The sequence below is a fragment of the Caenorhabditis briggsae genome (assembly GCF_000004555.2).
Source record: "Caenorhabditis briggsae complete genome, chrX, whole genome shotgun sequence".
Taxonomy (NCBI): domain Eukaryota; kingdom Metazoa; phylum Nematoda; class Chromadorea; order Rhabditida; family Rhabditidae; genus Caenorhabditis; species Caenorhabditis briggsae.
The window spans coordinates 5,977,134-6,004,237 of record NC_013491.2 but is presented as its reverse complement, the minus strand read 5'-3'; the positions used below and the strand labels follow the sequence as shown (position 1 = coordinate 6,004,237).

Below are 27,104 nucleotides of genomic sequence, written 5' to 3'. Positions count from 1 at the left end.
GAATTTCCCCTTCCCCATACCGTCAACTTTGAGCTCATATATCTCATTTCCCGTAACTCATATCAGAAAGTGTTAAACTAACAAAATGATTACTGTAACATTTCAAATATTTTGTCCGTTGATACCTTTTTCATATCTTTCACAGAAAATGAGATATATAGGTTCGAAATTTCGAGTTAGGGACATTCTGTTAGTGTTTATGGTATGCAGTTTACAGAAACTGACGACATGGAAGAGTAAATCATTGACATGACCAACTGAACAATTAAACAACACAAAAAAAGTACCATCGAAATACTCTAAGAAATGATCCAGCCAAAAATTTGGTATTTTCAGCATAAAACAACAAAAAATAAAAATATGAGCCATATATAACCAGAAACTCTCAAAAAGTAACACAATTCTTCTAATACACAATTTCTGTCGTTACTAATTTGAATATGATTTCAATTTGGAAAAGTTGAACTTTTGAAGCCATTTATCAATTTTCAGGATATCTTTTTTTAGAATACCCTCAAACTTGTGAAAGTCGGTCAGTATTTCACATCTTCTGACTGCAAGTTTTTTCCTTATATTTTCCATGGCGGACGATGCGGAGAGGACCAATGAAAACCTGATCTGATTGAACATTACCTTTTCTTTTTTTTTCTTCCAAAACTTTGTTTATTATAGTCTAATAAAAAGTTTATGCTTTTTAGTATCTAATTGCAGGTTTTTCCAGACGACAATTTTCAAACGACATTTTTAGAACTTTTTTTTTTCCAATTCGATTTCTATTTTTGTCGGTTTTTCAATAGTGAAAATGCGCAAAACAGGCAATTTTTAGATTACTGCAGTTTTCATTGTCGGTCCTTCCACGACCACGAACACCGGCGTTTCCTTTCCACAGCTCTGATTTATTTGTATCAGAATAATAGACCCAAGATTTCGATACCAGAGTGAAGTTGTATTCGCGTTGCATACCTTCTGAAATCATTTTTGCATTAAATCACAGCATTCTGATCATTCTGTTATGTTTTCAGGACTCAGGGCACACCGTTTTTAGGTTTTTTATTTGAGTAATTGCGCAAATTTTGCCGAAACGGAATATAACACTAGAAAGAATCAGTTGTCTCAGGAACATCAAGAAGAAGCAAGGAACTACCTGGAATTTGTTTTTCGCACTTAGAATCTGAACAATGTAGTCTCCAGACAATTCGTATTTTTGATCATATATGGTCTCAAATGTCACGTCTAGTTGCTATGGAAAATGCTATTATTCTATATTATTGAGTTGGACCCCCATGCCAGTAAATGGATGGTTGGGACTGAAGTAAGAAAAATACAAACTTTAAAGAAATTGATTTTTAGGATTTTGAGAAAATACTTTTTTTCTGGTTTCTGAACTGACAATAAGCTACTCACACTTTCTTGGTTTTTTGGTATTTTTTCCAGTTTCAAGATCCGTACAATCGAATTTTCAGATTCAAACCCAAATACAACGAGTAAGAAATTGAAAATTTCGGAAATTTTTTTTGTAAATTTGATTTTCGATACTTGAGGATCTCCCAGGTGAGTTTCTCATGTGCTACCGTAACCCATACTCGAAAAACCAATAAAATTAATTTTCCTTTGTTCCAATTTCCCCATTAAAATGATAGTTTCGTTGACAGATTTCCGAATATCTTTTTCAAAATAGATCTCATGACACTCCAAAACATTTTTCTAGTTACATTACGGAGCACACATAATTGTGAAAGGGGGTGGAGGAAAGAGACGAGGAGCGAGTACTGTAGTTTTATTGCCTTACCTTGGTCAATAACAACCCGAAAAGAGTGAAGAACGATTATTCGAAACTCTACCGGAGGTGAAAAATTGAATTTTTCCCGGGAACTTCTTTCCTTCCGGTTTGAAAACTGTTTGATTTTTGCATTTTCAATGGTTACTTGAACTTTTGAGAAGCCGCATTCAAAAACAATGTCCACGAAAAATGATTTTTCTGAAAATTTACCCTATCTTGAAAGAAATGAAACAAACTTTTTGAGTAAATTTCAATTTTTCAATTTTTGAAAAATCTCCTTGTCGGATTCGGTTTAATATTCTAGTTTACCCCATTTATACTGAAAACAATAGTTTTGAGGGGAACAGTTACGTAATCATGCACTTATAATACTGTTTCCCATCAACACATCATTTTTAGAATGAGGAAAAATTTAAAAATTCAGTGTGAGCACAAAACAAAATTAGTGTCCCTTTTTCATTATAAGAGAAGAATTTACAAAATAAAAAATGATTTTTTTTCCGATTTTTTAGTTTTTTTTATAAAGTTCAGAATTTACTTTTGAAAATTTAATGAGTCTGCCATTATTTCCCAAAATTTTGATTTCTAGAAGCTATGATTTTCGATCGAATTTGGGACCCGATCCGCAGAGTTTTTGGGGGACAACGTCAACGAGTCAATGTCTACCCAGAACAAGAATTATACAATGTGAGCCACAGATTAATTTTCTTGTTTCCATTGAATTCCAAAGTATTTCTTTCCAGACTGAAAGACAAGCTTTCATGGCCTTGTATTCATTGTACCAGTCAACTGTCAATGATCTTCGTGGACACCGTAACCCAGCAGCAAAGGAAACCATCAAAAACTTCGATGACGAGGCCTATCCAATAATTTTCGCCGGATTCGCACGCACATACAATTATGAGGAAATGCTGGTCAGTTTTATTGTCGGAGTTGTTGTGCGCGAAACAAAGAAAAGGGAGGAAAGATAAGATAAGGAAGTTCTGTGTTAATTGTTGGGTGGCCGAGCAGTGAGAGCTGAAATTTTATGAGATGGGTCATATATGAGTGATAAGGAAATAGGAAGGGAGCACTAGTTCGGTTCAATTAGGACTTTTGGAATTTTAAAGGAGGAAAGACAAGAGGTGTTTTTCTAATTCCGAGAACATAATCTTTTTCATGTTTTCCGCCTTAAGGAGAATATGGAGGTTTTCGAAAACCTAAAATTTTCAAACATCTTGAAAAATGACTTACTAATTTGATCTTTGATCATTCGATTGCTAAAAGCAAGTACAATATCCGCGGTCCTCTCTCGACACCTTTAGACACGTGCCGCGTATGTTTTGTCTGCTTTCAAGTTTGAATTTTCCCGCCGAAAAAAAATATTCGCGTACCAGTCACCGGTGTCAAAACATTTCATACTAATTATACACCTTGTCCCACCAGAAAATTATATCTTTCGAAGAGAAAGAAAGTTTTTATTTATTTTTTAATTCTAAAATTCGGCAAATAGATTTTTTTTGAAAAATTATTTTTCAGTGGAAGATCATAAACTTTGGAGTCCTAGGAATGTTTCAATGGTTTTCAAATCGTATAAAAATTGCAGAAAATAGTAAACAAAATTAGAGGGAAACTTTTAAAAATTCGTTTTTAAATTGAAAACTTTTCTTTTTGTCAAATTCCGTTTTTAAGATATATTCCATTTTCAATTTGAAAAAAATTACAATCAAAAGTTCGCGCAATTCAACTTATAAACAATCCAAGTTGTATACTGTAGGTTAGACTCCGCCCCTTTTCAATTTTGCTTTTTCAACGCTTTGAAAATTCTCAACAAAACTACAGTATCCCTCTTCCCTTCTATCATTCTTCGCTGCGCAGCGAAATCCCACAAAATCCCTTTTCAATTAATTCTTACAGAATCTTCGTATCGCTCTACAGAACATAGTCATTCGCATCGGGATCAAAGTGCGCGAGATTGAGTAGGCCCCATAACTCATTTCGTTTTATTTTTCCATTTTGCTTTCTTCCTTCCCCAACACACCGCCTCTTCATCCCATTGACTCCCACCCCTTTTTCCATTTTCTTCGTCCCTTAAATTTCGTCCTCCATTTCATTTAAAATTGTTGTATTTGATTCGTTTGCTTTTATGTTCGTAAAATTGTCGTCATTCTTTTTTTTTCGAACTTTTTTCTTTCTTTTTCAATAGGGTTTAACCCCCCTGAAATTCTTGCTTGTATCTCCTTATTAATCTTGTATCCAATCTGACATTTCAGTTTGAGGTCGGGTTAGCCCCATTTTTTAATCTTGTTTCAGCATTCCAATTTCCGCACTAGCCACATTTTTTCGCCATAGCAGAAAAAAGGTTATTGCCTAGTTATATCAATCCAAAAAGAGGCAGGCGAAATATTCCTTAAAAATCCGCCCCCTGTCCTCGGTACCCATTCATTTGTTCTTCTCTCGCTCCGCCCCTTCCTATCAACTAACCGTCTCCAAAAACTGATAACCTTTTTCAGTCTCATTCTTGGTGTGAACGATATGAATGCCCTCCGTCGTTTGCTCGGTCCGGCTCCGTATGATCCAGAGAGGGAATTGAGAGGACAGGTGGCTGAGGAGTTGAAGAAGGGAAGAAATGGAATCAACGATCTTTCTGGATTGGTGAGTTTATTGGGGCTCAGTATCTAAGACTACATCGAAAAGGAGTACATCCATACTTGCGGGCCTTTACCGGGCCTTCGCGAGCCTTGCCATAGTTTTTTTTTAAATTATAATTTTTAGGCGGACTAAATCAGATGCGACAGATTTTGACGAGAACTACAAAACGATATTACTTGAAAAATTGTGTCTTAACTGTGAACAAAGTCACAGACAAAATAAGAGGACTTGCCCTGCGCCATTAGGCCCGGCTTCTTCAAGGCTTGTAACTTTGTTCATAGATGAGATACAGTTTTTCAAATACCGTAAAAACTCTAATTTAATACCATGGCGTTCTTTTTTTCAATGTATAGGTGAGAGAACGTTGTATTAGAGGGTGGCATTCTATTAATCGATTAAAAAAATTTTCGCGAAGATTCTGATGATGCGCAAAATACTTTGAGAATAAGCGAAAACTGGGGAGTAACCAGGGAGAAACAAATAAATAAAAAAACCACCTAATTGCGTAATGTCTCAACCCTATCTGAATAGCAAAAATTAATAACATGATGAATCGTAAATTTTTTTTGAGGTATCATTCTATTAGGGGTGGCATTCAATTGGAGGATGGCGTTCTATTTTTCAGATCACAGCTCAGCGAACGTTCTCTTAAAGGGTGGCGTTCAATTAGGAGGGGCTATATATTAGAGTTTCTACGGTAATATTGTTTTGTAGTGTTTGTCGATTTCTATCATATCAAAATATTTTTTTAAACTTATTTTTTTTTGAAGAAAATGTTTGAAATATGAAATTTCATTCAACTTTAAGCATAACACAACAAGATTCATGCTCTGAAACCTTCTGGGAGTTGCGAAAATCGTTCTTGAAAATTGCTGTTTTGCTGAAAAAGGCAATTTTTGGTACTGAAACTGATATAACTCGGCTGAAACTGGCGAGCGGTTTCTAATATTTTTAGAGAACCTATTGTGGATCTATTCTGATATATTCATCAAAATCTGGATTCAGGAGGTGTTGAGGTTCCCGTACCTATTGATTCGAAAAAACAGAAAATTCCAAAAACCGAAATTCCAGGTCTTCCGTCAGCCATTAGCTTACCAGAAGCGTAGAAAGGATCGGTGTTCCGCTTTGGCGGCCATCGTTGAAAGCAACGGAAATCAATCAGATCTGACTCTCAGTGTAAGTTTACATTCATAATCTGATTCTTTGTCTAAATGCCAAATTTACAGACCCGCCACGATGATCTCAAGACTGTCAACGCTGACATCGAATTCTTCAAAGCTCGCATGGAAAGCGACAAGATTGGCTACATCGCGGCGTGGAGACAAGCATGGAGAAAGTATTGGATTCGCAGAGCAGTGCGCATCGAACGGGAGCGTCGCAGAAGAGAGTGGGAGCTCATCGAGAACGGCGTGACTCCAGTCGACCAAATCAAGTTCTATTACTAAATTTGTTGGATCGGATCATTTTTGTATCTGTACTTTTGGTTTGCTGGCTCTCCTTTCCTTTTTTCCTTTTTTTAACTGTAACAAGTTCAACTTGATCATCGAATCTCTTTCTCCCTTTCCTTTTTTCATGCCTCCAAAATTTGTCTGTTTTGGACCTTGGGTTTCTTCGGATTCCAATCTTCTCATTGGACTCTTCCCTTGACAAAGACCATGGTCCCTAATAAATCCAATCTTCTGTTAGTCCAGCTGCAGTTTTATTATCACATTTGACAGATTGTAAAAAAAAAGAAAAATGAAAGTTCAGATGGGTGTCCTTTTGGGTGGCAGCACCTGGAGCCGATCGCCGAGGATGCCTGGTACGGAGCACAGCTGAGGGATACGATAAAAACAACAGATTGGATAAAAAAACAACTGGATCGGATAGATTGGAGCGACGATGCAGCTGTGGGATTACTGTAGAAATTGAGAGCCCTATTAGAATCTAGTAGATCCTAGCTGTCTAAAAGTAAGATCACTTTTGTGTTTAGGTTACCGTAATTCAAAAGCTTAGGGGACTGTGGTTTAGAAGTTTAGATTACTATAAATCAGAAGCTTGGGTTACTGTGAATCAGAAGCTTTGGTTACTGTAAACCAAGAGCTTGGGTTACTGTAATTTATTAGCTTGGGTAACAGTAAAAGCAGCTTGGGTTACACTAAATCAGAAGTCTCGGTTACTGTAAATCAGAAGCTAAGGTTATTGTAAGTAATTAGCTTGGGTCACGGTGAATCAGAAATTTGGGTTAATTCAAATAAGAAGTATAGGTTACTGTACTCCATGGGTCCTTCCTCTATTTACTACCGCGTTTTAGATCTTCTCAATTTAAACTTATCCTTACCGTACCCCCATCAAACAAGTCTATAACCACCCGGAATCATAGTTTACGATTTGTGTACACCGGACCGACAACTGCCGGTGGCCCTTTGAGCTCTTACTCTTTATCAGTCCTCCATCGTCAATCACTGGTTTATTTGAGACATCCTTATCAGTTTGGGAGACCATAAAGAAGGTTTGGAGGGGCTCGCGAATGTTTCTAATCAGCGTGATGTTTACCTACAAATGGACATCGTTGTGTTGTATTGTACATGTTCCAATTTAGGTTCTTAATTGATTTTAGGAAGTTCTGGACCAATAAATAGCTCTGGGAGTGGTTTTTCCTTTTTTTTCAGTTTCTGATTTCTATTTTCTTTTTGTCACAACTGTACTTTTTTGAAAATATAGAATCGAGGAGGTCATAAAAATCCCATTCTCTTCCTGTTGTCTCCTCTCCCCGCTTTAGAATTTCAGCTGTGTTTCTCATAACTATTTTTTGTACCTTTTCTTGAGAATTGGTTTTTTTTCAGAAAATTTGAAGATGAATATGGAGATGCATGAATCAGAAGTGTTGGGTTTTCTGGAGGAATCTATGGTGGGTCTTTTTTTTGGACGATTATGTGATCCCAAAATTTTCAGGTTGAAATCCGAGAGTTCTCTAAAATCCGCAACTATCACTTCCAACTTGTCGATGGATTAAATCTCTTGGTAAATTCATATATTCAAAGTGCCGATCAATATATATATATACGTATTTTTCAGTTGATTTTCGGACATTTAATCATATTCCGGGGTCTGCAGCTCGACTGTCAAGTTTCCAAATATTTCGAAATTTTTTGGAGGGTGTAAAACAGATCTATATACAAAATTTTGCATTCACAGAATTTATTGAAAATCTCTAGTTTTTCAGCTATTTGCCAACTTCTAAAAGGTACCGCTTTTAGACGCTTTTTTGTACTAAAAACGTGAAAAAACAGGTGTCTTACTAAAATCGGCATATATTTGAAAAATTAGGAATATTCAAAGAAATCTGTAAAGCAAAGTTTCCAATCTCTTTTGTTTTACAACCTCCGAAGTTTTCAAAGTGACAAGAAACTTGGTAGCCGAGCTCCAGACTCTTGAAAATAGTCAAAATGTCCGAAAATCTGATGGAATGTACGTTTTTGTATATCTTATTGACCGGTACTGTACATTTTTTTCCTTGGATTTCTGACTGAAATTTCCAATTTTCAGCTCTGCGACCCAAATGTCAAAACCCATGACGAATTCCCATTACAAATAGAAAGTCTCAAACGATCCGGCGCCTTCATATGCATGCACGCGAACGAGAATTACCATGTGAGCGATTTTTTTTCTCGAGGGTTGTATAAGGAAGGAGAGAGTCGGAAAATTCCTCCAATCCCTTCCAAAAAACCTACTCCCTTTTTATATGGTTTATGTGCTTCTAGAAATTTGGAAGACGACTCGAAGACGTCAACGAGGACCTGCTCGTTCTCACCTCCTACATTGTTCGTCACCTCTACCTAAACGAAGATGGATAGGGTCCTTCCGGCTCGTTTTTGAATTCAAATATGTATCTGGGACATATTGTCTTATTTTCGCGTCTCCTTTCATCTTGCTTCCCCATCTTCCAGCTTTCGTACACCACCTTCCACCCAAAAAGAGGAAAATAAATTTTAAAAAAATCCGAAATTCTTCTAGATGTTTTTTTCTGATATACCATGTCTATAACAGGGGCTAGAGGAATGTACTCTTGCATTTGTTTGTTTTTTCTTCTGAAAATTTTATGCGTGTTCGAAACGGTGTGCGCTTCTTTCGCCCTTTTCTCACAATCGTTTTTGACTGTTTTTTTATTTTCCGCTCAACACTCAATCATAAATCGGGCGAAATACGGCTCGCTTTCCCATCGATTTCGTTTTTTTTGCAACGCTCGAGGGGCGGGGCTTACAGCCGACTGCCGCGGCTGGATCTCCCCATGAGTTTCGTCATTGGACGTCCGCGCTCAGTCTCGGCAAGCTGTCTGGTGAGGTCTTCTATCGAGATGCCGGTCAACTTGGAGATGCGAATTAAGGTTAGTAGCTCTACTGATAAGACTCTATGAGGATACTAGTAGACCATATCCTGAGTAGTTCAGTATCCTGAATAGCCCTATGAAATAACGTGTTTCAGAATCTGGACGATGTGTTCCGTGAGCAATGGAATACGTTCGATGAGGCGTCTAAGTATATCACAAAAGCGGTGAGTTTCGGGAGCAGGAGGAGGGTTCCGGAGTAACACACAAATGGAGAATTGAGAAATTTGAATTTTAAAGACTCTTCCTGAAAGGATCTGTGAGTGATGGGCGCCCTTCAAAGGCTCCCTGGGTTACGGTAACAAAAAACTTATCCAAACAGTCTGGAAAAAACTTCCTAGTTTTGCAGGTACCTAGACTTCTCGTAAAACCAATTTCCATATTCCAGATTTCTTCTCAATAGCTGATTGAATCAAAAACTGGTAGGAAAAGTTATAGTGTATAAAAAATGGTAGGATCGCGTGACTAAAAATCGATAAGGTTTGATTAGGATTTTAGGACTTAAAAAATCATTTTGATAGAAATTCGTTTGGAACATTGGGGGAAAACGACATTGGAATTTTCCAAAAAAAAGTAATCCAGAATACTCCAGACTCATTAGTAGGACCTGTGTCAGAGATACCGTATCTGCGTCAATGGGAACCTACTCATAACGTGCAATTTGAGCTAAATTATCTCGGTTCGTATGAAGGATATCAAAAAGCTGTCAACTGATAACACTTTAGTAAAAAACAATATATCAGTAGACAATTTTTTGATATCTTTTGAAAGAACCGAGATAATTGAGCTCAAAGTGCAAGTATGGGATGGAAAGGCGTCACCTATATTCGCATTTTGAACTCAATTATCTCGATTGTTGTGAAAGATTCAAAAACTTTGTCAACTGATAAATGGTTCATCATATCATCACCAGGATTTTACTAGTTGACAACTTTTCGATGAGTTTCAAAGGAAATGAGATCATTGAGCCTAAATTGTCCATCTAGGATGGGAAGGCGCTACCCAATATGAAATCAAGGGTGGGAACACGGTTTTCGGAAACGAGTTCCAGCAGGATATAATACGGAGAGTAAGAAATTGAGCAGAAAGTTTTGAAGCATTTTTTAATGTACAGCGAATGTAATATGGGTGGCGTCTTAGATGATTATGATGAAACGGGACAATGAATAGATTATGGGCAATTGAAATTTCCCGGGAAACTAGAGTTTTATACAAAAACTAGATCGGATAGAAGTCGACGGTACTCTAAGGATTCTAAATTGTGATCACGGAGACAATCAAAGTAGGATATATAGGAATAGTTGAACTTCTTGTAACATCGGAACAGGAATGACTTTTGGACGACTACAAGAAGCTTGACTTGCTCCTTGAGGACGGGGGAGAAAACAATTGTACCGTACTCAAGAATGAATGTAGATGACAAAACATTTTACGAAAATATCCATTTTAGACTGGCGGAGAATATTAAAGAAAGGTTAATTCGTTGGTGTGCTTTCCGGAGTGTGGTAGCGAAGTGGTCAGAGAAAGTCAGTGACGAATTGGGAATGACTCATAAATCACGAATCCTCTGAACAGTTGGCAATCTCTCGTCGTTAATTGAAAAATGATTGTTAGTGTTATTAAAGGTGGGGGGACAGGAGATTTTACGGGGGATTTTTCGGGCCAGAGTATGCATTCTACCGTGACGGTGTACAACGCTTAATGTCACTCTGCGTACAGCTGTCGTCCTCGCTTTTATGTATCCAATCGGGCGACCGCTTTCTCTTTGCCCGTGTAGCTCAGTCGGTAGCGGCGCCGCACCCTCAATCCTCGCCCCACACGTTCAACTCCTCGAGGGGCATATTTGAACGAAATTTCGAGAACATTATTTTTTTCATGTCCCCCCACCTTTAAGACGTCTTTTATGAGAGAAAGAGATAGCTTCACAATTAGTGGGTGCAACACGCATTTATATCATTTATATTTATCTATTGACACATTTTTCATATCATTTCTTAAGAGCCGAGATAATTACATAAGTTCGAAGTACGTAAAGTGTGGTTTCCTATTAGAGCAAAAACGGTGTCTCTGGTTATGCGATAGGTCACTTTTGAGTAGATATCTGGGTTTAGTGAGTTCTATTTGGTTCTATTTGGGTTAGTAAATTTCAAAATAGGTTTGCTAAAAATAAATGAAGCAAGAAACAACAGCTACATTTTGAACGCCGATTTTTTATTTCAGCTCACCCACGAGTACTTTGGACCATGGCAACACATCTCGAATATATTGGGAGCTTGTCAGAGCCGCAACAAAATCATCACAGGAGACTATCTTCGTGCGGACAGCTACGAATCGATGAGAGTGAGTACTGAACTTCATTCGAACACAGTAAAAACCTTCCTGATTTCAGATCATCAACACCCGTATGACCGATGTGCTCAACGCGATCATTCCAGTCCGTGACTTCATGGCGTTTGCAATAGAGCAGTATGAGAAACAAAAAGAGGAGACTCGCATGGAGATTGAACGTCTGAAGCAGTTGGAGGAGGCTCGTCTCAAGGAACTTGGACCGATCGATGTTTTGAAGAAGGTCGTGGATGGGCTCGATGAGCTGAAGATCGTTACCGTCAACAAGAAGACAATTCAGCCAGCGGCTCCAGCCGAGGAAGCTCGAGCTCCAGCTCCATCTGAGACCAATCTTCTGCTCAACGAGCAAGCCGAGAAGTTAAATGTCTACGAGGAGCCACCAAGACGTGGACGTTCGTTCTTCAAGTGCTTTGGAAGACGCTAAACCCCTGGATCCTGGAAAATCAATGGTGCTGTACTTCAAAGCAGAAGGATATGCTTAATTTCATAACTTTATAATTGTGCCAACGACATAATGTACATCGAACAATGTAATATCTCTTTTCTAAATATATTTCTCTCTCTCTCTCTCTCTCTCTCTCTCTTTCTCGTATTCTGATAATGTTACTCCTTACCATTGAATTTTAATAAATAAACTTTGTACCGAGATGATGGAAAAGGGTGAAGGGTGGCTCAAGAATCGATACACCGTAAACCTGTATTAGAAGGGCCCCTTGGATAGAAAGATCGGCCTTCCTTGTACCGGTCTTTTATTAGTTGCATCTACTTACCCAAATAGACCGTTCAAAATTGTCTCTACAGTTCAAAGATTACGGCTCATCTAACTATTACTACTGTAATTGTACCTGGCTCGCACCTCGCCTAATAAAACGATCGTAAAGTGTCATAAAGGCGACAATATTCTACCGTCCGACGACAACAAGTACCTCCACCGCCGATAACACTCATTTACACTGCGAGCGGCAGAATTGATTAATTTACATTTTCACAGAAAACTCAAAACACCTCTTTTGGTAATTTTTGAATGTTGTCATTTTTCCTCCTTTCAGAATTCTCCTAAATTTTTAAATTTCAGAACAAACAATTCCAGTTGAAACGGTTCTTTTTTCTGAATTTTCCCACTGAAAAGGAGAGAACATAAAAAATGAAAATTTTGCTTCCATGTCTTTTCTTCCAAGAATGCAATATGATTTTTGTTTGGAGGGGGGGGGGGGGGGGGGAATTGGAAATGACACTTTTGGTGTTGGCGTGATTAAGATTAGAAATTATTTTTGGTTTGGACTTTTTCTCGTTTTCTGGAGACATTTAGATATTCTGAGCGCTTTTGTCTTTTGTGTGAGCTGGAACTAAAGAGCATGCATAATGATTTTTTTTCTGTTTTTGTGGTTCTGTTCATTCCAAAAGAGCAAGTTCAGTTCTTGAACAGTTTGGACACATGATTTTTTTGTGCGTTCATTCAAAATTAGTTGTTTTCTCTGATAGAAGAAAACCCTATACGTTTGTTACTTTGAGTTCAATTAGCTCGGTTCCGGAGAAAGATAGAAAAAATTGGTCAACTGATAGAATATTTATCTTGATATCATCAATACTTCATCATTTGACAAATAATCGATATCTCTCCCAGGAATCTAGAGAATTGAGCTCAAAGTATACGGTATTTGGTTGGCTTCTATTAGAGCAGATATGGTATATTCACCATTTGTTTTGCAGAAGTTCAAAATCTGTTTACCACAAAGTTTCACCGGTAAAATCTGTTCCTAAACTTGAAAGAAAAAACTGTTGCCTCCCTCACTTTCCTTTTTTCTTTGTTTTCGATTTCGTGAATAATTTTCACTTTCCGTTCACCTGTCTAATATCAAAAATAAGTTTTTCTATAGGATCCTTAATTGCACGTTCCAAAATTCTTCCATCTCGTCGTTTAAAACAACGAAGACCTTTGTGTTTTGTGCCCGCAGTTCTAAATGGCAACCGTCGCCGACCCTTCACTTTGCATTTCGCGTATAGCATTTATGACTTTTTGTTGTGCAAAACAACATGTCTCAGTCGTTTTTTTTTGCTAGGCTTCAACACAAATTTATTCTATTTTAGGAGCTCATCCCTTATGAAGGTCGCGCCAGTTATGGATGAAGTTTTCGATCTTCGTAGGAAAATCCATATTGTAAGTTTGCCAGTTTCCAGTTTTAAAATTGAAAATTGAACTTTCAGATGAACGCCGAGAACTTCATCAGAGCCAAAAATGAGCATTCTCTCTTAATCGCTCAGGTAGACGGGATGGTAGGAAAATTTCAAGAGAACGTTTTTAATTTATTGAATTTTTAAGAAAATTGATACTTTTGCTGATGAGCTCAAGGAAAAAGTTGAAGCCATTCGTCGCAAAGGTGCTTACTACTCAGTTCGTGGAGGAATGAATTTTGTGGTAAGGAGAGATGCAAGGGGATGAAAATAGAGCTAACATTTCACAGAAATAAAAAAATTTGGTACCGTAGTCTAATAGAAAATTACTCGAACTTTCAACTTTGAGCTCAATTATCTCGATTTTTGTAAAGAATATAAAAAACGTGTCGACTAATATGAAAACTGTTATAATTATGCGGTATTTCGATTCATAAAAAATCCTATCAGAGAGCAAAAAAATTACTGATCATAAGGCAGAAAACGAATTTACTGATTTTTTCTGCTGTCAAAACTGAAAAAAAAGCCTGCAAGCTACAGGAAAAATTTTATCTGCATTCAAAAAGTCTCACGAACCTGAACAATTCGCTATTCTTTACTAAAAATTATCAAGAATTACAATTGTTACAAATTTCAAAAATCGAAATTTCCAAAAATTGAAACCTACAGGAAACGTTGAATTTCGACAAATTCTACAAAAACGTTCCGCCTTGAAAATTGATTGAAGTTGAATATTTTTTTTAATTTCAGATTTAAAACTTTTTCGATAATGCCTAATTTGCAGCGCTACACCAAAAGCCTCTCCGAACTCAACACCATTCTTCGCCGTATTCTTTCCGGGCAACAGATCAACATTGATAACTGAATTTTTGTTTTTTTTTCTCTTTGACATATTTTTCACTTCTAAACTTCAATCTGTTTTAAGTTCAAACATTTTCTCTCATTTTGTGTTCATACCAAATCACTTTTTTTTCTCTTGTTTTTTTTCTCATTTTGTTGCAAATGTTCATTTTTTTTGGTATTCTCAAAAGCCAATAATAAAATTTGGGTTATTTTATAAATTTAATTTCCAAGTTAAAAACTTGAAAAAAAGGAGAACAACGTTTTCAGAAACTTTATTCTAAAATTATAAACAAACAGAGAAATGTTTGTTTACCCTGAAAATATCCGAGCTAAACCAATCAAAAAAAATCTTATGAAATCTTTTTTTTTCATATTTCTGAATTTCATAAGTTTTTTTGCTTCTGAACCTGATTCCCAAAATCATCCTTCTTGCCTTGTACTAATAAAAAATGTATTAATGAGCACCAGAACATATCAGCAACCAACTAAAAAAAAAGAAGGAAAGGTGTAATTATAAAAAGGATATACCCAATGTGTACACATGTGTGTGAAATCCTATATCTGCCTCTCATAAGTATAGGTTCATAGATCATGCTCACACCATCGAGCTCCTTTTATTCGATTTTTTCATAAAGGTGTATTTTGTTTTTTTCTATGTCACACTGGAAGAGCACATGAGAAAATCTGTCTCTTCAAATTTTTTTTCAACATTTGTATTCTTAGAATTTGACGAGTTATAATTGTAGCTCTCAGTCTTTCTTAAATATAATTTGAAGAGACAGGTGTGTTTTTATTTTTCTGCTTGTTTTCTGCTTTTTCATACATTACAAGCTACTGAAATTTCTAGAAAATATCAGCAAGAATTCTTCAATCATCTTTTTTTTTGCTTTCGGTAAAACAAAAAGCAGCATTAGTCAAATTTTCGTCATACAGAAAACAGGATGACTCATTCTTTAAGAGGGAAAAAAGCCTTTAATAATTTTTTCTGTGTTCTTTCTGGATTCGTATTCTCTTACCAGCTACAAAAATTTATTTATTTTCGTTTTCAAATTGACAGCACCACCGGCCGAAATGTGATTATTAATTTTTCTTTTCTCCAGAAACCGGTGTCTTTTCTTGTTTTCTCTTCATTCTGCATTTTCAAGTCATATATTTTAGTTACAAAATGCCATCGCACCCTATCGATGATCTTACTGGAGCTCTTAACTGGCTCACTCATGGAGATGAGCTTGAAAAATACGAGAACCTCAAATCTCGCTACCACAGGCTTATTAGAGGCCTCTGCACTATTGTGAGAACAGTGATTCAGAACTTAGAGTGTTTTATTCTTGCAAATTTGAGATCGAGATGGAGTGCATGTCTGATTACCATTACATTCTTGAAATCTACGACTCGGCAGTGGCTATGGGTCTAAATGTCATCAACGAAGATTTTCCCAAGGCTACTACGAATGAAGACTTTGCTGTGAGTAACTGTTTTAATATTTCTTCTGGAAGAGAAAAATAGGACTAATAGTAAAACACTTACCGTTTTTGCTCTAATAGACGCCCTTCATGAACGAGCACTTTGAGCTAAGTTATCTCGGTACCTTTGAAAGATATTTTAATTTTGTCAAATGTTGGATTATTCATCATCACATCACCAATGTTTCACCAATTGACGGATTTTTGATATCTCTCATAAGAACCGAAATAATTGAGCTTAATTTTTGTACTTTACAATCATTTCGTAACACACCATAGAGTGAGATAACCGGTTTTGAAGCGGCAAAACTCTCTGAATACTAATTTTGATTTTTTCTTCACATTTTTGGTGAAAAAGCCTCATGTCTCATCGGAATGGGATGTTTTTATTTTCAATTAAAATAACAATTATCAGAGTAACGGAAACACTCGGTTGTAATTTTTTAGTTCTTCCACTAAAATCTCCAAAAATAATTTTTTTCTTATTGTGTAGATACCGTTTTAGGTCATCCTATTAGGATTGTCACAACATTAGCTTCAGAATAAAACATTATCTAATGTCGAAAGTTTCTAATCATTTTGTTATTTTTGGTAATTAGAATCAATAACTTCACATTTCTAAGCTTCAAAATTTCCAGATCATTTTCGGCAAAATGGAGGTCGCAGTGGACAAGCTAGAGGCTGTGGACAGAGTCATCACTGGATGCGTCAGCCGTAAACTCTTTCTTCTTCGTTGAACAAACAACAAGTACTCTCATTTTCAAAAATGCCTTTTGTGCCAGTGAATTCTCCCGTTTCGAAATCCCCCAAAAATGAATATTTTTGAAATTCATTGAAAACAACATTTCTCCGGTTACCTTTTCTTTTTTCTCACTATCTCTTATTCTTCTTTTTTCAAATGTGATACAGGGTGTGGTACAACTCATTTTCATTTTTGTTCGTTTTGAATGTTCAATCTACAAATGATTTCCAATGAAAAATACTTTTAAAATGTATCAAATCTTTACCAACGTTGTGGTGGTTGTTGTCTTTTGTCGTAGTGATGACGTGGCGCCGAATCCATATGGATATGGTGAACCCTTCCAGGATTTTCGAAAATGACCTGAAATCTCAATTTTAAAAGCAACAACTTTAAGATTTAAAACCTCTTGTCCAGGATTTTGAGCTTGCAAACGGAATGATCTTCTCAAAGCTCGAAGAACATAACAAACCACTAAAGAGGCGCAGCCAAGCACTGTTAAGACAAAAGAAATGAGCATGGCCCACCTGAAAATTTGAATTTTAAGAAAAATGAGGGAAAATATAAAAATATTGACACTCACGTCAGAAAATGTGGATCAATTGGAGCACAAATGTACTTCTGGCCCATGTTGTTGCAATTTTGAATAAAAACGCATTCCGATTTGTCGCAGTGAGATCGGCAAACGTCCATGGTGTCATGGCAGACCAATTGCTCAGAATGGATCGCGTTTCCCATTTCTAGAACAAAATTCAAAATGTTAAAAAAACAATCGATAGAAAAGAAAATGGTCAGATGGTCAGTCAAGAAGGTAAAAGTGACAACGCCCAAGAAGAAGACGTTATTTTGAGAAAAAGAGGAAACAAGAAAACATCGTTTACGAGACGGAGAAGTTGACCCCAAAAGAATAAGGCATGGTCAGGGAAGAGAAGGAGACTGATCAGAAAACGAATGTTCGATTAGTCCTTGCCGAACTGGATATGATTAGAACAGCAAAATGTCGGATAGAAGAAGCATATGCAGGATAACAAGACGTAAAAAATATGTGTTTTGCATCCAGGAGACAGGTGTCAGATGAGACGTCAATCTGGTAAAAACAAAAACTCCTAATTTCTTTAGAAATCGAAATTCCGGAATCATGTTTCCAATAAAGTTCGAAATAAGAAACGCCCAACATGACGTTTATCATAAATCTGGAAATATGGAATTACAGTAATCCGAATTTATGTTTCAAACCACAATAATCTGAAATTAGGTTCTGAACATTAGTAATCTGAAACTGCTTTTTGAACTATGTACAGTAATCTGAATTAGGCGTTATACTACAGTAATCTGAAATTATGTATTAACTACAGTAATCTGAAACAATTTTTTCTTTTTTCCACCGACCTTTCGAATAACAGGTGCACCCCTCCTGTACGACAACTAATAAAAACTCTCGACCCAAACTAAAAAAGGACCAGTTTCAAAATGGAAAAAAAGATCCCAGGTGCATCACAGATGGCCTCAAACCCCAGCTGTGACCTTTGAGCCCATCGCTCATCGAGGCGGAGAGAGTATGGTACTATTCATTTCAATCCAACTGAATCGCAATGAGTGGTGACTATCCAATAACTTCCCAACCTGGCTCCCCAGATCTGCTATTGGACATCCGTGAGACTAAGATTGACATTTATCCGGCTCCAAGCATTGTTGAGGTCGAGCAGACCAGCTTCTACAGGTTAGTAGATTTTCCGTTTTTTTCAACAGGGTTCGGAATTTTAAAAACGTTTCTGGAATATAGATTAACAACCGAAACTTTCTTCGATATATTTTTAGTTGAATTTCAACGTTAAATGTTTGGAAATATATCATGTTTTGTTGGATGAATCTGAAAATTCTCAAATGTACTAACCAAAAATTAAGCCTCAATTTTGTAGTTGACAACTTTTTTGTAAATGTTTATCTGAATGAGATATACCGCTTGCAAATGTTAGTGATGTTTCTGAAAGTTTTGACGCTTGGTTGGTTTTGAATGGTATGTCTCATTTGTTTGAACTTATACAAAAAAGCATACTTGCAACGGGCCGGGCCGGGCGGGGCTTTTTTTGGAATTTTCAGAGCCCGGTCCGGCCCGGCCAGTCTCGGCCCGGGTTTTCAGAAAAAATTTTCCTGACTTTTCAAAAAAATTTTTGAGGTCAATAGAAAAAAATGAATGATTTTTCTGTCAAGTAAAAAAAAATTTAAAATAAGAGTGTCCATAAAAAAATGTTTCACAAAAAAATTTGAAAATTTTTCTGAAATTTTAAATTTTTTTTTCAAATTTGAAGAACCCGGGCCCGCCGGGCCGGGCCGGGCCCTGATTTCGCAAGTATGCAAAAAAGTTGTCAACTACAAAAATGAAGCTCTATTTTTGTTCAGTAGTGTCATGAAAATTCCAACAAAAAATTCGACCAAGCTCATTGATCTCAAATAATAACTACGGCTCTAGTTGGTTATTTTGGATTCAATAAACTTGATTTCAAGGAAAGCTAGAAATTTTTGGATTTCGAACTATTTTCTATCCTAATCATCGATATTCGGCTGAGAAATAAAAACTTCTCTGATTCAAAGATTTTAAAATAATTATTTTTATTTTTCCAGCCGCGTTAAGAAGTTCGTCGCCAACACTATGGCCAGCATGATCTGCGCCATTGCTGACCGCCCATATTTAAACTTCACCGGCCGTCCACTCAACGTCCAGACCGTCTACATCACCAACGACGATCTCCCACCAGTTTGAAGCGTGCTCAGACCAATTTTTATAATCGCACATTCTTTCTCATTTTTTTAAAATTCAACCCACTCTTTGTTTTTGTATTCGGTCTGATGAAATATGTTGTTTGTATCCTTGACATCACTGTTTCTTCTGGACTTGAACTTTTGAATGCTCAAAAAATCAAGAATTCGTGAAAAATGTAATTCTTTGAAACCTGATAAACAAGATGTTAAGAGCAGGTGCACACAGAAGTTTTTCGCGCGCTTACACTACATAATTAGAGCAGGCGGCTCGCTCATGCCCGCGCTGTTAGTTTCCAAGCAACGGCATAATCATGAACGCGCGACTTGACTTCTCCTCTTTGGCGTTGCAGTAGCTACGTGTTCTGAAGTGAAGCCATGGCTGCGATGGTGATGGCATGGGAAATTGCTACACTGTTAAGAATGCGTCTATTTTATCAGTTATAGAAGATGCGCTACAACCTGGTGAGTTCTTTTTTGAAGGATTTTGACATACAGATTTTGTGAATTTTTGATCAATTCGACCATTTTCAAGAGTCTAGAACTCGGCTATCAATTTTCAATTTTCTTTGCAAGCTTTGAAGGGTGTGAAATAGACCTAGATTGTGAACTTCGCATTCTTAAAGTTTTTTTTCAAAAAGTGCTAGTTTCTCAGCTATTAGCCAATTTCTGAAAAGCAACATTTTGCACTGAAAAAAGCTACAACACGGCCGTGTTCCAAAAATTGGAGAATTGTCAGAAATTATTTAAATGTAAAGATTGCAATCCGGCTACCGTAAAATCTGTATTAGAAGGCCCCCCGTGAAGGAGTTGGAAAAATAGAAGGACACTCTAAAAATGTATTGTTTGAAATTGAAAACTTTCGTACATTTTCAGTAAAAAATATTCCAGAAATGTGTCTAAACATAGTTTTGTTTTTACTCAAAAACTTTCTTAATCTTGGTGAAAATGATGAATTTTCTTGCATTTTAATGCATTTTAGAAGGACCGGTATATTTGATACAGGTTTTACGGTATGTTTTACACCCTCCAAATTTTTTAAGGTTTTGAAAAATTTGATTGCTGATCTCTAGACTCCTGGAAATGACCATACAACCAAGAATCAACTGAAAAATAATCTTTGCTTATCTCATCAACTGATACTGTATGGAAAATAAGGCTATTTTAGGAAGCCCCTTTTCTGCATTTCTGCTGGCCGTTGAAATTTGTCTCTGCTTCATCTTCTTGTTCTCAATCCCCAACACCAGAAAAGACTCCATTTTCTGTTTCCTCGCTATTGTATTGGCTCCGTATCTGGTGAAAACTACTGTCGAAGTCGCATATTTTGTATCCATCTATTTTTATACCGCTTCTTATACGTTTTGGAGCTGGGTGCATGATTCCGTAGTGTCGTTTTGCTATTCCAGTTTCTTGTTCAATTATCAGTATGGATTGGTATTTTATTCCTGGCAGGGGATATATGCTGCAATCAAGAAACGGCCGGTGTCTAAGTCTAAAACAAGGTGAGGTAGTTTTTTGAATTTCATCTTTCGAATATTGAGTTCCACATGGCCCTACATGCTGATATTTATGATAACTCTTATCCAGTCTGCTATTTATTGGCAGATAATGACCGTTGGTTTAGTTTCCGCACTTCTGATTCTAGTTCTGGCTCCAATTTCCATAATTGTGGTAATTTTGAACAAGAAACTAGTTTAAAAATATTACCCCGATTTCAGTCCATTCTCTGTGTATTAATCTGCAAAACAGATCATACATCCATGTTTGAAATGGTTAGGGAAACCAAGTCGAGACTTCTATGGAATATTCCATGCCTGGTAATATCACTGGCAGATGTGTCAGCTGAATTATACTTGAGTGAGTTTTTGCCGCATTTCCTCTAATAGAAACCCACCCCAACCGTCACCTTCAAGCTTCATTAATTCGATTCTTTTGAAAGATATCATCAACTATTAAAACGTTTATGAAATTGTAATATGATAAATAATTTATCAGTTGACACATTGTTGATATCTCTCGAAGAAATCGAAAAAAAACTGAGCTCGAAGCTGCCGGTTCGGGGTGAGCTTCTATTAGAAAAATACGGTAGTTGTCCCAGTTTAACCTAAAAAGTTTGATTCAGATTTCCGCCCAAACGCTTATAAAACAACCGCTGTTCATAACAAAGGATATCTCTTTCCGATCCTTTTCCCGCCGGTTGCCATAATTGTATTGTTTTTAACTTTGCCTGCTCTCAGGTAATATCACAGCTCAGGACTATTCATTTCATTCTCAAATTGTTTCAGGCGGGCTATTTTCCCATGTTGCTACAGTAATGAAACCGATTCCGATCGAATGTTCCTACTTCGACGTAACACCAACTCATCCAGCGGTTCCCCAGCTCCTTCTGAGCAATCCAGTGTCACTAACCACCCGATAATCACGTACCCCAGCAATACCGTAGTCCCCTACAACACAGAACCCCCTCCATTTTATCCATACTATACTATGCCTCATGTATATCAGCCTGGATTTCGTCAAGGGTATGGACAACATTTTGGCCAGACTCCTGGTCAATTTTGTCCTCCGGAAAATGGTCAACCAATGTACTTTCCGATTCCAATAACTTTCTATAATCCTTCGAATGTTCCGCTGATCAGAAATCCAAATGATTTACCACCGGTGCAGTGAATTCGACCGAAAACAGTTGTTTACTTTATTTAAATTCGAAAAATGTATTAATTTTTGTTAGTTCGATTTTCATGCAATAATAAATGGTTACATACATTTTGAGTAAAGAAATAAGAATGCATACAAGTCCGAGATAAGTTCAATATCATCAAAAAGCACAGTGAGAAACTGTTTGGAAAGATAGGTGAAATCAGAAAAAATTCAGCAAAAGAAAATCAATCATCATCCTCTTCTTCCTCCTCGGAATCCGTAATTGGGATCAGCGAACGATCCTGAACAATTCCGGTTGGTGTCTTGGCGAATTGACGGAGTGCATCTGGATCCAGTTCCTCCATAGCTTCCAATGTCTCCAGATGGGGTAGGACAGTCTCCCAGATCTTGTTCTCACGGATCATCTCAACCACAGCGTCAATTTCCGGCTTCATGTAGCGATCCTCGTTGAGTGGTCTGAAAATTGATAATTTTTTAGAATAATTTTTTTATCCAAAAAATAATGAAACTCACGGAGCCACGGAGCGGACAAGAGTGTAGACCTTGTGGAGTGGAGCAGTAGACATTAGAGGCTTCAGGAACTCGATTCCTTGACACGCGGCCAACAATTCCATCGCAAGAACCGCCTCGACGTGTTCAACTACAGTAAGTGCTTTGCGAGCCGAGAAGCCTCCCATGCTGACGTGATCTTCCTGAAAAATTCTAATGTTAATCATCTAATAACAAAGTTTTCACCTGGTTGCAACTGGTTGGAATGCTGTCGACCGAAGATGGATGGCAGAGGACTTTGTTCTCGGAAACTGCAAAAACACACGTCTTCAAGTAAGAATACAAAGATCATCTATACCCAAACTAGCAGCGCACAGCTGCACAGTCATGAAACCAGAGTTAAGCCCTCCGTCTGGGGTCAAGAATGTTGGAAGACCGCTCAACTCCTTGTTCACCAGTCTTTCCAAACGCCGCTCACTCATTTGGGCCAACTCGGCGACGGCAATTGCCAAATAGTCCAATGCCTTGGCTGGGTACTCTCCATGGAAGTTTCCACCGCTAATGATTTCCTCCCTATCGGCAAAAACTAGCGGGTTATCAGTGGCCGAGTTCATCTCGGTGGTGATAATTTCGCGAACAAACTCAATTGTATCATGAACAACACCGTGCACCTGCGGCACGCAACGCAGAGTGTATGCGTCTTGAACTTTTGAGCAGTTTCGGTGAGACTCTGAAAGTTAAAGGTGGTGGAGATTGAAAAGGGCTAGATCTATGATAACTACCAGCAATTTGCGATGGGTTAGCTTCCGAATGGAGTAGGGCACGGAGGCGAAGAGCAGATAGATTCTGACCACGATGTGGACGGATTCTGTGAATATCCGGGTCATAAGCTCTAGTGGTTCCTTTGAGAACATCCAAAGACAACGCAGCAATCACGTCAGCCTGACGGGCAATGTTGTGAGCTCTTTCCAAGGCTAAAAATCAAAATTTTCACTGAACCTCAAATAGTTCAAGCTTACTGAATGCTCCGAGAGCTGTAACCATTTGAGTTCCATTGATCAGGGCCAATCCTTCTTTTGGTCCTAGCACCAATGGCTCCAAGTTATTCTTCTTGAGAACAGCATCCGCTGGTCCCCATCCGGTATTTGGACTCCACATTTTTCCTTCTCCGAGGAGGCCGAGAGCAAGATGAGCCAGTGGGCACAAGTCTCCGGAACATCCGACTGTTCCTTGCTGAGGAACGTAGGAGACGCAGAAAGCTGAAAATTAAATATTTTTTAAAGTTGTGGTTAATTATTCCAGATACCATTGAACGCTGCAATCATCTTTTTGATGTTTTCCACCGAGATTCCACTGTGACCCTTGGCCAAAATGTTGATGCGAAGAGCCAAAAGCATACGAGCTCTGTTTGGGGCAAGTGGTTCTCCATAGCCAGTTGCATGGGAACGAATCAGGTTCAATTGGAGTTTCTTGATCTTCTCCGGTGGAATAGTGACATTGGAGAAGGTTCCGAATCCAGTGGTGATTCCATAAACTGGTCTATGCTCCGAAGCGATCTTTTCCAAGAAAGTTCTAGCCTTCTTGATTTTGACTTCGGCTTCCATGGATAGCTGGATCGCACATTCTCCCTTTTCACATCTGACAAGATCCTCTGGTAGGAGACTGTTACCATCCAAGATGATCAGCTTGGTAGGGGGTGCCAAAACCATTGGGGCGAGAGCATCGGCAAAGGAGACTCTGAAAAAGTTTCTTTTAAGTTTGGGGAGAAAGAAGAATACCAACTTTCTCCTTCGATTGTCAATTCTATCCAACTCGGCGCGAGCATTGTCGATTTCTTCTTGCTTCTTGGCTTCCTTAGCATCCTCGGTTTCTTCGACATTAGCAGCAACGATAATGAAGTCACTATCCTTAAGAACATCTGATACTAGATCTTCAGGATCCAAAAGAGAGTTTCCAATGGTGCGTCGGACTTCAAAATAGTTATCAGCCAAAGGAAGTTTAGGACGAAGGCGACGAAGCTTCTCAACGGACTTTCGAGCAACCTGAAAGATGTTACAATAGAGATGTGAAGCTTTCAAGTAGGCTTACCGAATGAACAGTATCTTCTGGCTTGCATGGCACAACCAAACATTCAGTACCAATTTGAACTTGGAGACGCATCTTGTCGCACACCACCGTCGGCAACGACTGTTGAATCTCGAATGAGGCAAAGATGGGCGGGCAGTGTTGGATGGTCACGTCTTCACCGTCGTCCTCTTCGGGTTGCACCTTTTTACGGCTGTCGATAGTCATCAAAACTGAATGGGAGTACTGTTTAGAAGATGATGTTGAAAATGGGGTCGGTGTGGTTATCACATGGCTCTATTAGATCCAATAAAATAAACGAGAAATCGTTTAATGAAGGAAGAAAGTAGAAGAAGGAAGGAGAGACAATCGAAACAGCCAATTAAAGTTTTTTTTTGTTTAATTAGTTCCCTTTGATAGATCAGAATGAACGTTTGATTTCTCACAGAACATTTCATTGAAATTATCAGAATCTGTTACAATGAAATTGGAAAAATAAACTTTTAACAATCAGACAAGAAAAAAAAAGGTGATGCCGTTGTGTCAGGTCCTATCAAAAATGAGTCGTACGGCTCGAAAAGCGTTCCATATCAGTGATTTTTTCCCACTTTTTTTGACGTTTCTATTCAGGTGATAGTGATGATTATCAAGCGACACTCGTTGGTACGGCGAAAAAAATCGGAATGTGTGTGCGGCATAAAAATTGAGACTATCAGGCAGTCATGATGGGTCGACGAGCAGTTTTGACAGGTCTGAATCGATTTTCACAAGTTTTATGGTGCATTTTTGGTTGTTTTCAAGGTCCGTGGTCTCGACTGTTTTAGCTCAAAGGGCTCTGACGTTTTCGAGGACGTTTCTGAAATGAGATTCCAGAATTTTTACACATACAGTATCGGTCAATAAGATATCGTAAACACTCTAAAAGAACGCCACCCAAATTGTAAAATTTGAGCTCATATTTCATTTTCTGTGAAAGATATCGAAAAGTGGGAAACTAATAAAATGTTGCTTATATTATGCTAAACATTTTATTAGTTTACAACTTTTTGATATCTTTCAGAAGAATTGAGATATATAGCTTCAAACAAGGACGGTCCGGGTGGCGTTCCATTAGAGTGTTTACGGTATACAAGAAAAAACCTATTTTTCCGTTGGTTTTTGGCGATTTTTACTATTTTCAGGAGTATGAAGCTCTGCTATCAAATTTCCGTCAATTTAAAATTTTGGAGAACGAAACAAGTAAAGATGGAAAACTTTGCATTCTCAGTATTTTGCGAAAATTCCTAATTTTTCATCTATTCGCCGATTCCTAAAGGCACGCCTTTTTGATCAGTTTTTGTACTACAGAAAATATTTTTTTCCATTTTTTCATACATGATCGGGTCCAAAAAAGTGTCTTTCAGCAATCGGCAAAAAGCTAAAAATTTTCAAAGAGTTCTGTAAATGCAAAGTTTTCGATCTCGGTCACACCCTCTATAAACTTGAAAGTGATTGGAAATTTGACAGACGCTTAAAAATATCAAAATAGCCAGAAATCTACACCTTTGAGAGTCTTATTTGAATTTCACAAGTTTTAGGTGCTTTTGTGGTTGTTTCAAGATTCTTATGTCTATAACAATGCCGCCACATTTATCCTTGAATATTCTGTTTCGTTAATCCTTTGATATCACCTTCCTGCAGACACTTTACAGCTCTTTAACTATGCCGCCAGAAATAGGGATGAAACATCAAGAGACAAGGTGCGTCATTGATCAGATTCTGCGCACTAAACTTTTATGATAGCCAAACTCCTCGGGACGGAACAAAACACTCCTCGTTGATGACCCGAGGATTCCAATTCGTTTTCTCATCATCCGTATTTTATTACCACGTGGGGTTGGGGTTGGTGATTTCGTCATATCACTTGACAGTCCAGTCATTGATTCTAGAACTAGTTGGATGGTTACCTGAACAACACATTACAGTTACAGTTACGATTCAATTACTTTTACTTGACAAGAAATGGTTACTACCTGGTTTGCAGGGGCCAGGTTTCATTTAGCGGGGATGGAGGGGCAAAAAGCGGGAGGGGGAATAGAGGGGAAAACTAATAACGTACTCGTTACCAAAATTAAATTCTACTTATAGAAAAAAAAGAGAGCTTACAAAGAAAAATTGCATTGCAATGACTAGGAAATTTTCCAGTGACATTTTTGTATGTAAGAAGCGAATGGGTTACAAAGAATGGAGAACCAAAAGGGGGGATTAGATAGAGAGCTCGAATTTGACATCGACATTGGTGGCACGGGCAAGATCGACAATGTTGGAGAGCTTCACGACCATCTTGGCAGCTTCGTCGAGGTTATCGCAAGGAAGGATTCTGAGTTGAGAGGTAGCAATGAGAGCCTTGGCGTCTTCGACCTTTGTTCCTGAAAAAATCAATTTTTGTTTTTTGATGTCACATTTTGTACGTTTTGTCTGTTATCAGACATATTAATTTCTACTAAACTGTCTGATCACAACTATACAACAAACCTTGCAGTCTGACAACAATTGGAATCTTGAGGTCCAACTCTCTGGCGGCTTGAATGATTCCTTGAGCAATGACGTCGCAACGCATGATTCCTCCGAAGATGTTGACGAGAATTGCTGAGACCTTGTCCTTGTCGGCGGTGATAATCTTGAAGGCTTCAGTGACTTGCTCAACGGTGGCACCACCTCCGACGTCGAGGAAGTTGGCTGGTTCTCCTCCATGCAACTTGATAATGTCCATAGTGGCCATCGCGAGTCCGGCTCCGTTCACCATGCATCCGA

At 37.9% G+C, this 27,104-nt stretch overlaps 11 protein-coding genes across 11 annotated transcripts in view; 7 read left to right on the top strand and 4 right to left on the bottom strand.

Moving 5' to 3' along the window:
* Nucleotides 1-102: 102 nt before the first annotated feature.
* On the bottom strand, nucleotides 103-630 carry CBG27563 (the record flags this gene model as incomplete). Its single annotated transcript, XM_045239237.1, has 2 exons — nucleotides 103-420; nucleotides 586-630. 2 exons carry the CDS (start codon nucleotides 628-630, stop codon nucleotides 103-105), a joined length of 363 nt encoding a protein of 120 aa, XP_045100015.1.
* Nucleotides 631-2,374: 1,744 nt separating this feature from the next.
* Nucleotides 2,375-5,856, top strand: CBG27562 (the record flags this gene model as incomplete). Its single annotated transcript, XM_045239236.1, has 6 exons — nucleotides 2,375-2,467; nucleotides 2,524-2,694; nucleotides 3,677-3,738; nucleotides 4,273-4,414; nucleotides 5,483-5,587; nucleotides 5,638-5,856. The coding sequence occupies 6 exons, from the start codon at nucleotides 2,375-2,377 to the stop codon at nucleotides 5,854-5,856; spliced, it is 792 nt and encodes a 263-aa protein (XP_045100014.1).
* Nucleotides 5,857-7,247: 1,391 nt separating this feature from the next.
* Nucleotides 7,248-8,247, top strand: CBG17567 (the record flags this gene model as incomplete). The annotated part of the gene is made up of 4 exons (XM_002644047.1): nucleotides 7,248-7,301; nucleotides 7,346-7,414; nucleotides 7,940-8,044; nucleotides 8,155-8,247. The coding sequence occupies 4 exons, from the start codon at nucleotides 7,248-7,250 to the stop codon at nucleotides 8,245-8,247; spliced, it is 321 nt and encodes a 106-aa protein (XP_002644093.1).
* A 500-nt stretch (nucleotides 8,248-8,747) lies between these two features.
* Nucleotides 8,748-11,547, top strand: CBG17566 (the record flags this gene model as incomplete). The annotated part of the gene is made up of 4 exons (XM_002644046.1): nucleotides 8,748-8,777; nucleotides 8,876-8,944; nucleotides 10,998-11,117; nucleotides 11,167-11,547. 4 exons carry the CDS (start codon nucleotides 8,748-8,750, stop codon nucleotides 11,545-11,547), a joined length of 600 nt encoding a protein of 199 aa, XP_002644092.1.
* A 1,677-nt stretch (nucleotides 11,548-13,224) lies between these two features.
* CBG17565 lies at nucleotides 13,225-14,160 on the top strand (the record flags this gene model as incomplete). The annotated part of the gene is made up of 4 exons (XM_002644045.1): nucleotides 13,225-13,281; nucleotides 13,329-13,397; nucleotides 13,444-13,539; nucleotides 14,080-14,160. The coding sequence occupies 4 exons, from the start codon at nucleotides 13,225-13,227 to the stop codon at nucleotides 14,158-14,160; spliced, it is 303 nt and encodes a 100-aa protein (XP_002644091.1).
* A 1,143-nt stretch (nucleotides 14,161-15,303) lies between these two features.
* Nucleotides 15,304-16,338, top strand: CBG17564 (the record flags this gene model as incomplete). The annotated part of the gene is made up of 3 exons (XM_002644044.1): nucleotides 15,304-15,429; nucleotides 15,480-15,602; nucleotides 16,240-16,338. The coding sequence occupies 3 exons, from the start codon at nucleotides 15,304-15,306 to the stop codon at nucleotides 16,336-16,338; spliced, it is 348 nt and encodes a 115-aa protein (XP_002644090.1).
* A 266-nt stretch (nucleotides 16,339-16,604) lies between these two features.
* CBG17563 lies at nucleotides 16,605-17,078 on the bottom strand (the record flags this gene model as incomplete). The annotated part of the gene is made up of 3 exons (XM_002644043.1): nucleotides 16,605-16,703; nucleotides 16,747-16,867; nucleotides 16,924-17,078. 3 exons carry the CDS (start codon nucleotides 17,076-17,078, stop codon nucleotides 16,605-16,607), a joined length of 375 nt encoding a protein of 124 aa, XP_002644089.1.
* Nucleotides 17,079-17,932: 854 nt separating this feature from the next.
* On the top strand, nucleotides 17,933-19,101 carry CBG27561 (the record flags this gene model as incomplete). The annotated part of the gene is made up of 2 exons (XM_045239235.1): nucleotides 17,933-18,060; nucleotides 18,963-19,101. The coding sequence occupies 2 exons, from the start codon at nucleotides 17,933-17,935 to the stop codon at nucleotides 19,099-19,101; spliced, it is 267 nt and encodes an 88-aa protein (XP_045100013.1).
* A 1,765-nt stretch (nucleotides 19,102-20,866) lies between these two features.
* On the top strand, nucleotides 20,867-21,767 carry CBG17561 (the record flags this gene model as incomplete). Its single annotated transcript, XM_045239234.1, has 3 exons — nucleotides 20,867-20,954; nucleotides 21,220-21,334; nucleotides 21,383-21,767. The coding sequence occupies 3 exons, from the start codon at nucleotides 20,867-20,869 to the stop codon at nucleotides 21,765-21,767; spliced, it is 588 nt and encodes a 195-aa protein (XP_045096244.1).
* Nucleotides 21,768-21,982: 215 nt separating this feature from the next.
* On the bottom strand, nucleotides 21,983-24,539 carry Cbr-haly-1 (the record flags this gene model as incomplete). Its single annotated transcript, XM_045239233.1, is given in 8 exon segments — nucleotides 21,983-22,214; nucleotides 22,272-22,474; nucleotides 22,494-22,558; nucleotides 22,606-22,977; nucleotides 23,030-23,221; nucleotides 23,267-23,506; nucleotides 23,554-24,289; nucleotides 24,336-24,539. The coding sequence occupies 8 exon segments, from the start codon at nucleotides 24,537-24,539 to the stop codon at nucleotides 21,983-21,985; spliced, it is 2,244 nt and encodes a 747-aa protein (XP_045096243.1).
* Nucleotides 24,540-26,555: 2,016 nt separating this feature from the next.
* The window catches only part of Cbr-suca-1, a gene marked incomplete at both ends in the record, with an annotated part of 3,232 nt that continues 2,683 nt past the window's right edge, over nucleotides 26,556-27,104 (bottom strand). The window contains 2 exons of the mRNA XM_045239232.1: nucleotides 26,556-26,719; nucleotides 26,826-27,104. Of these exons, the coding sequence (XP_045096242.1) occupies nucleotides 26,556-26,719; nucleotides 26,826-27,104 (443 nt within the window). The remainder of the gene's footprint in view (nucleotides 26,720-26,825) is intronic.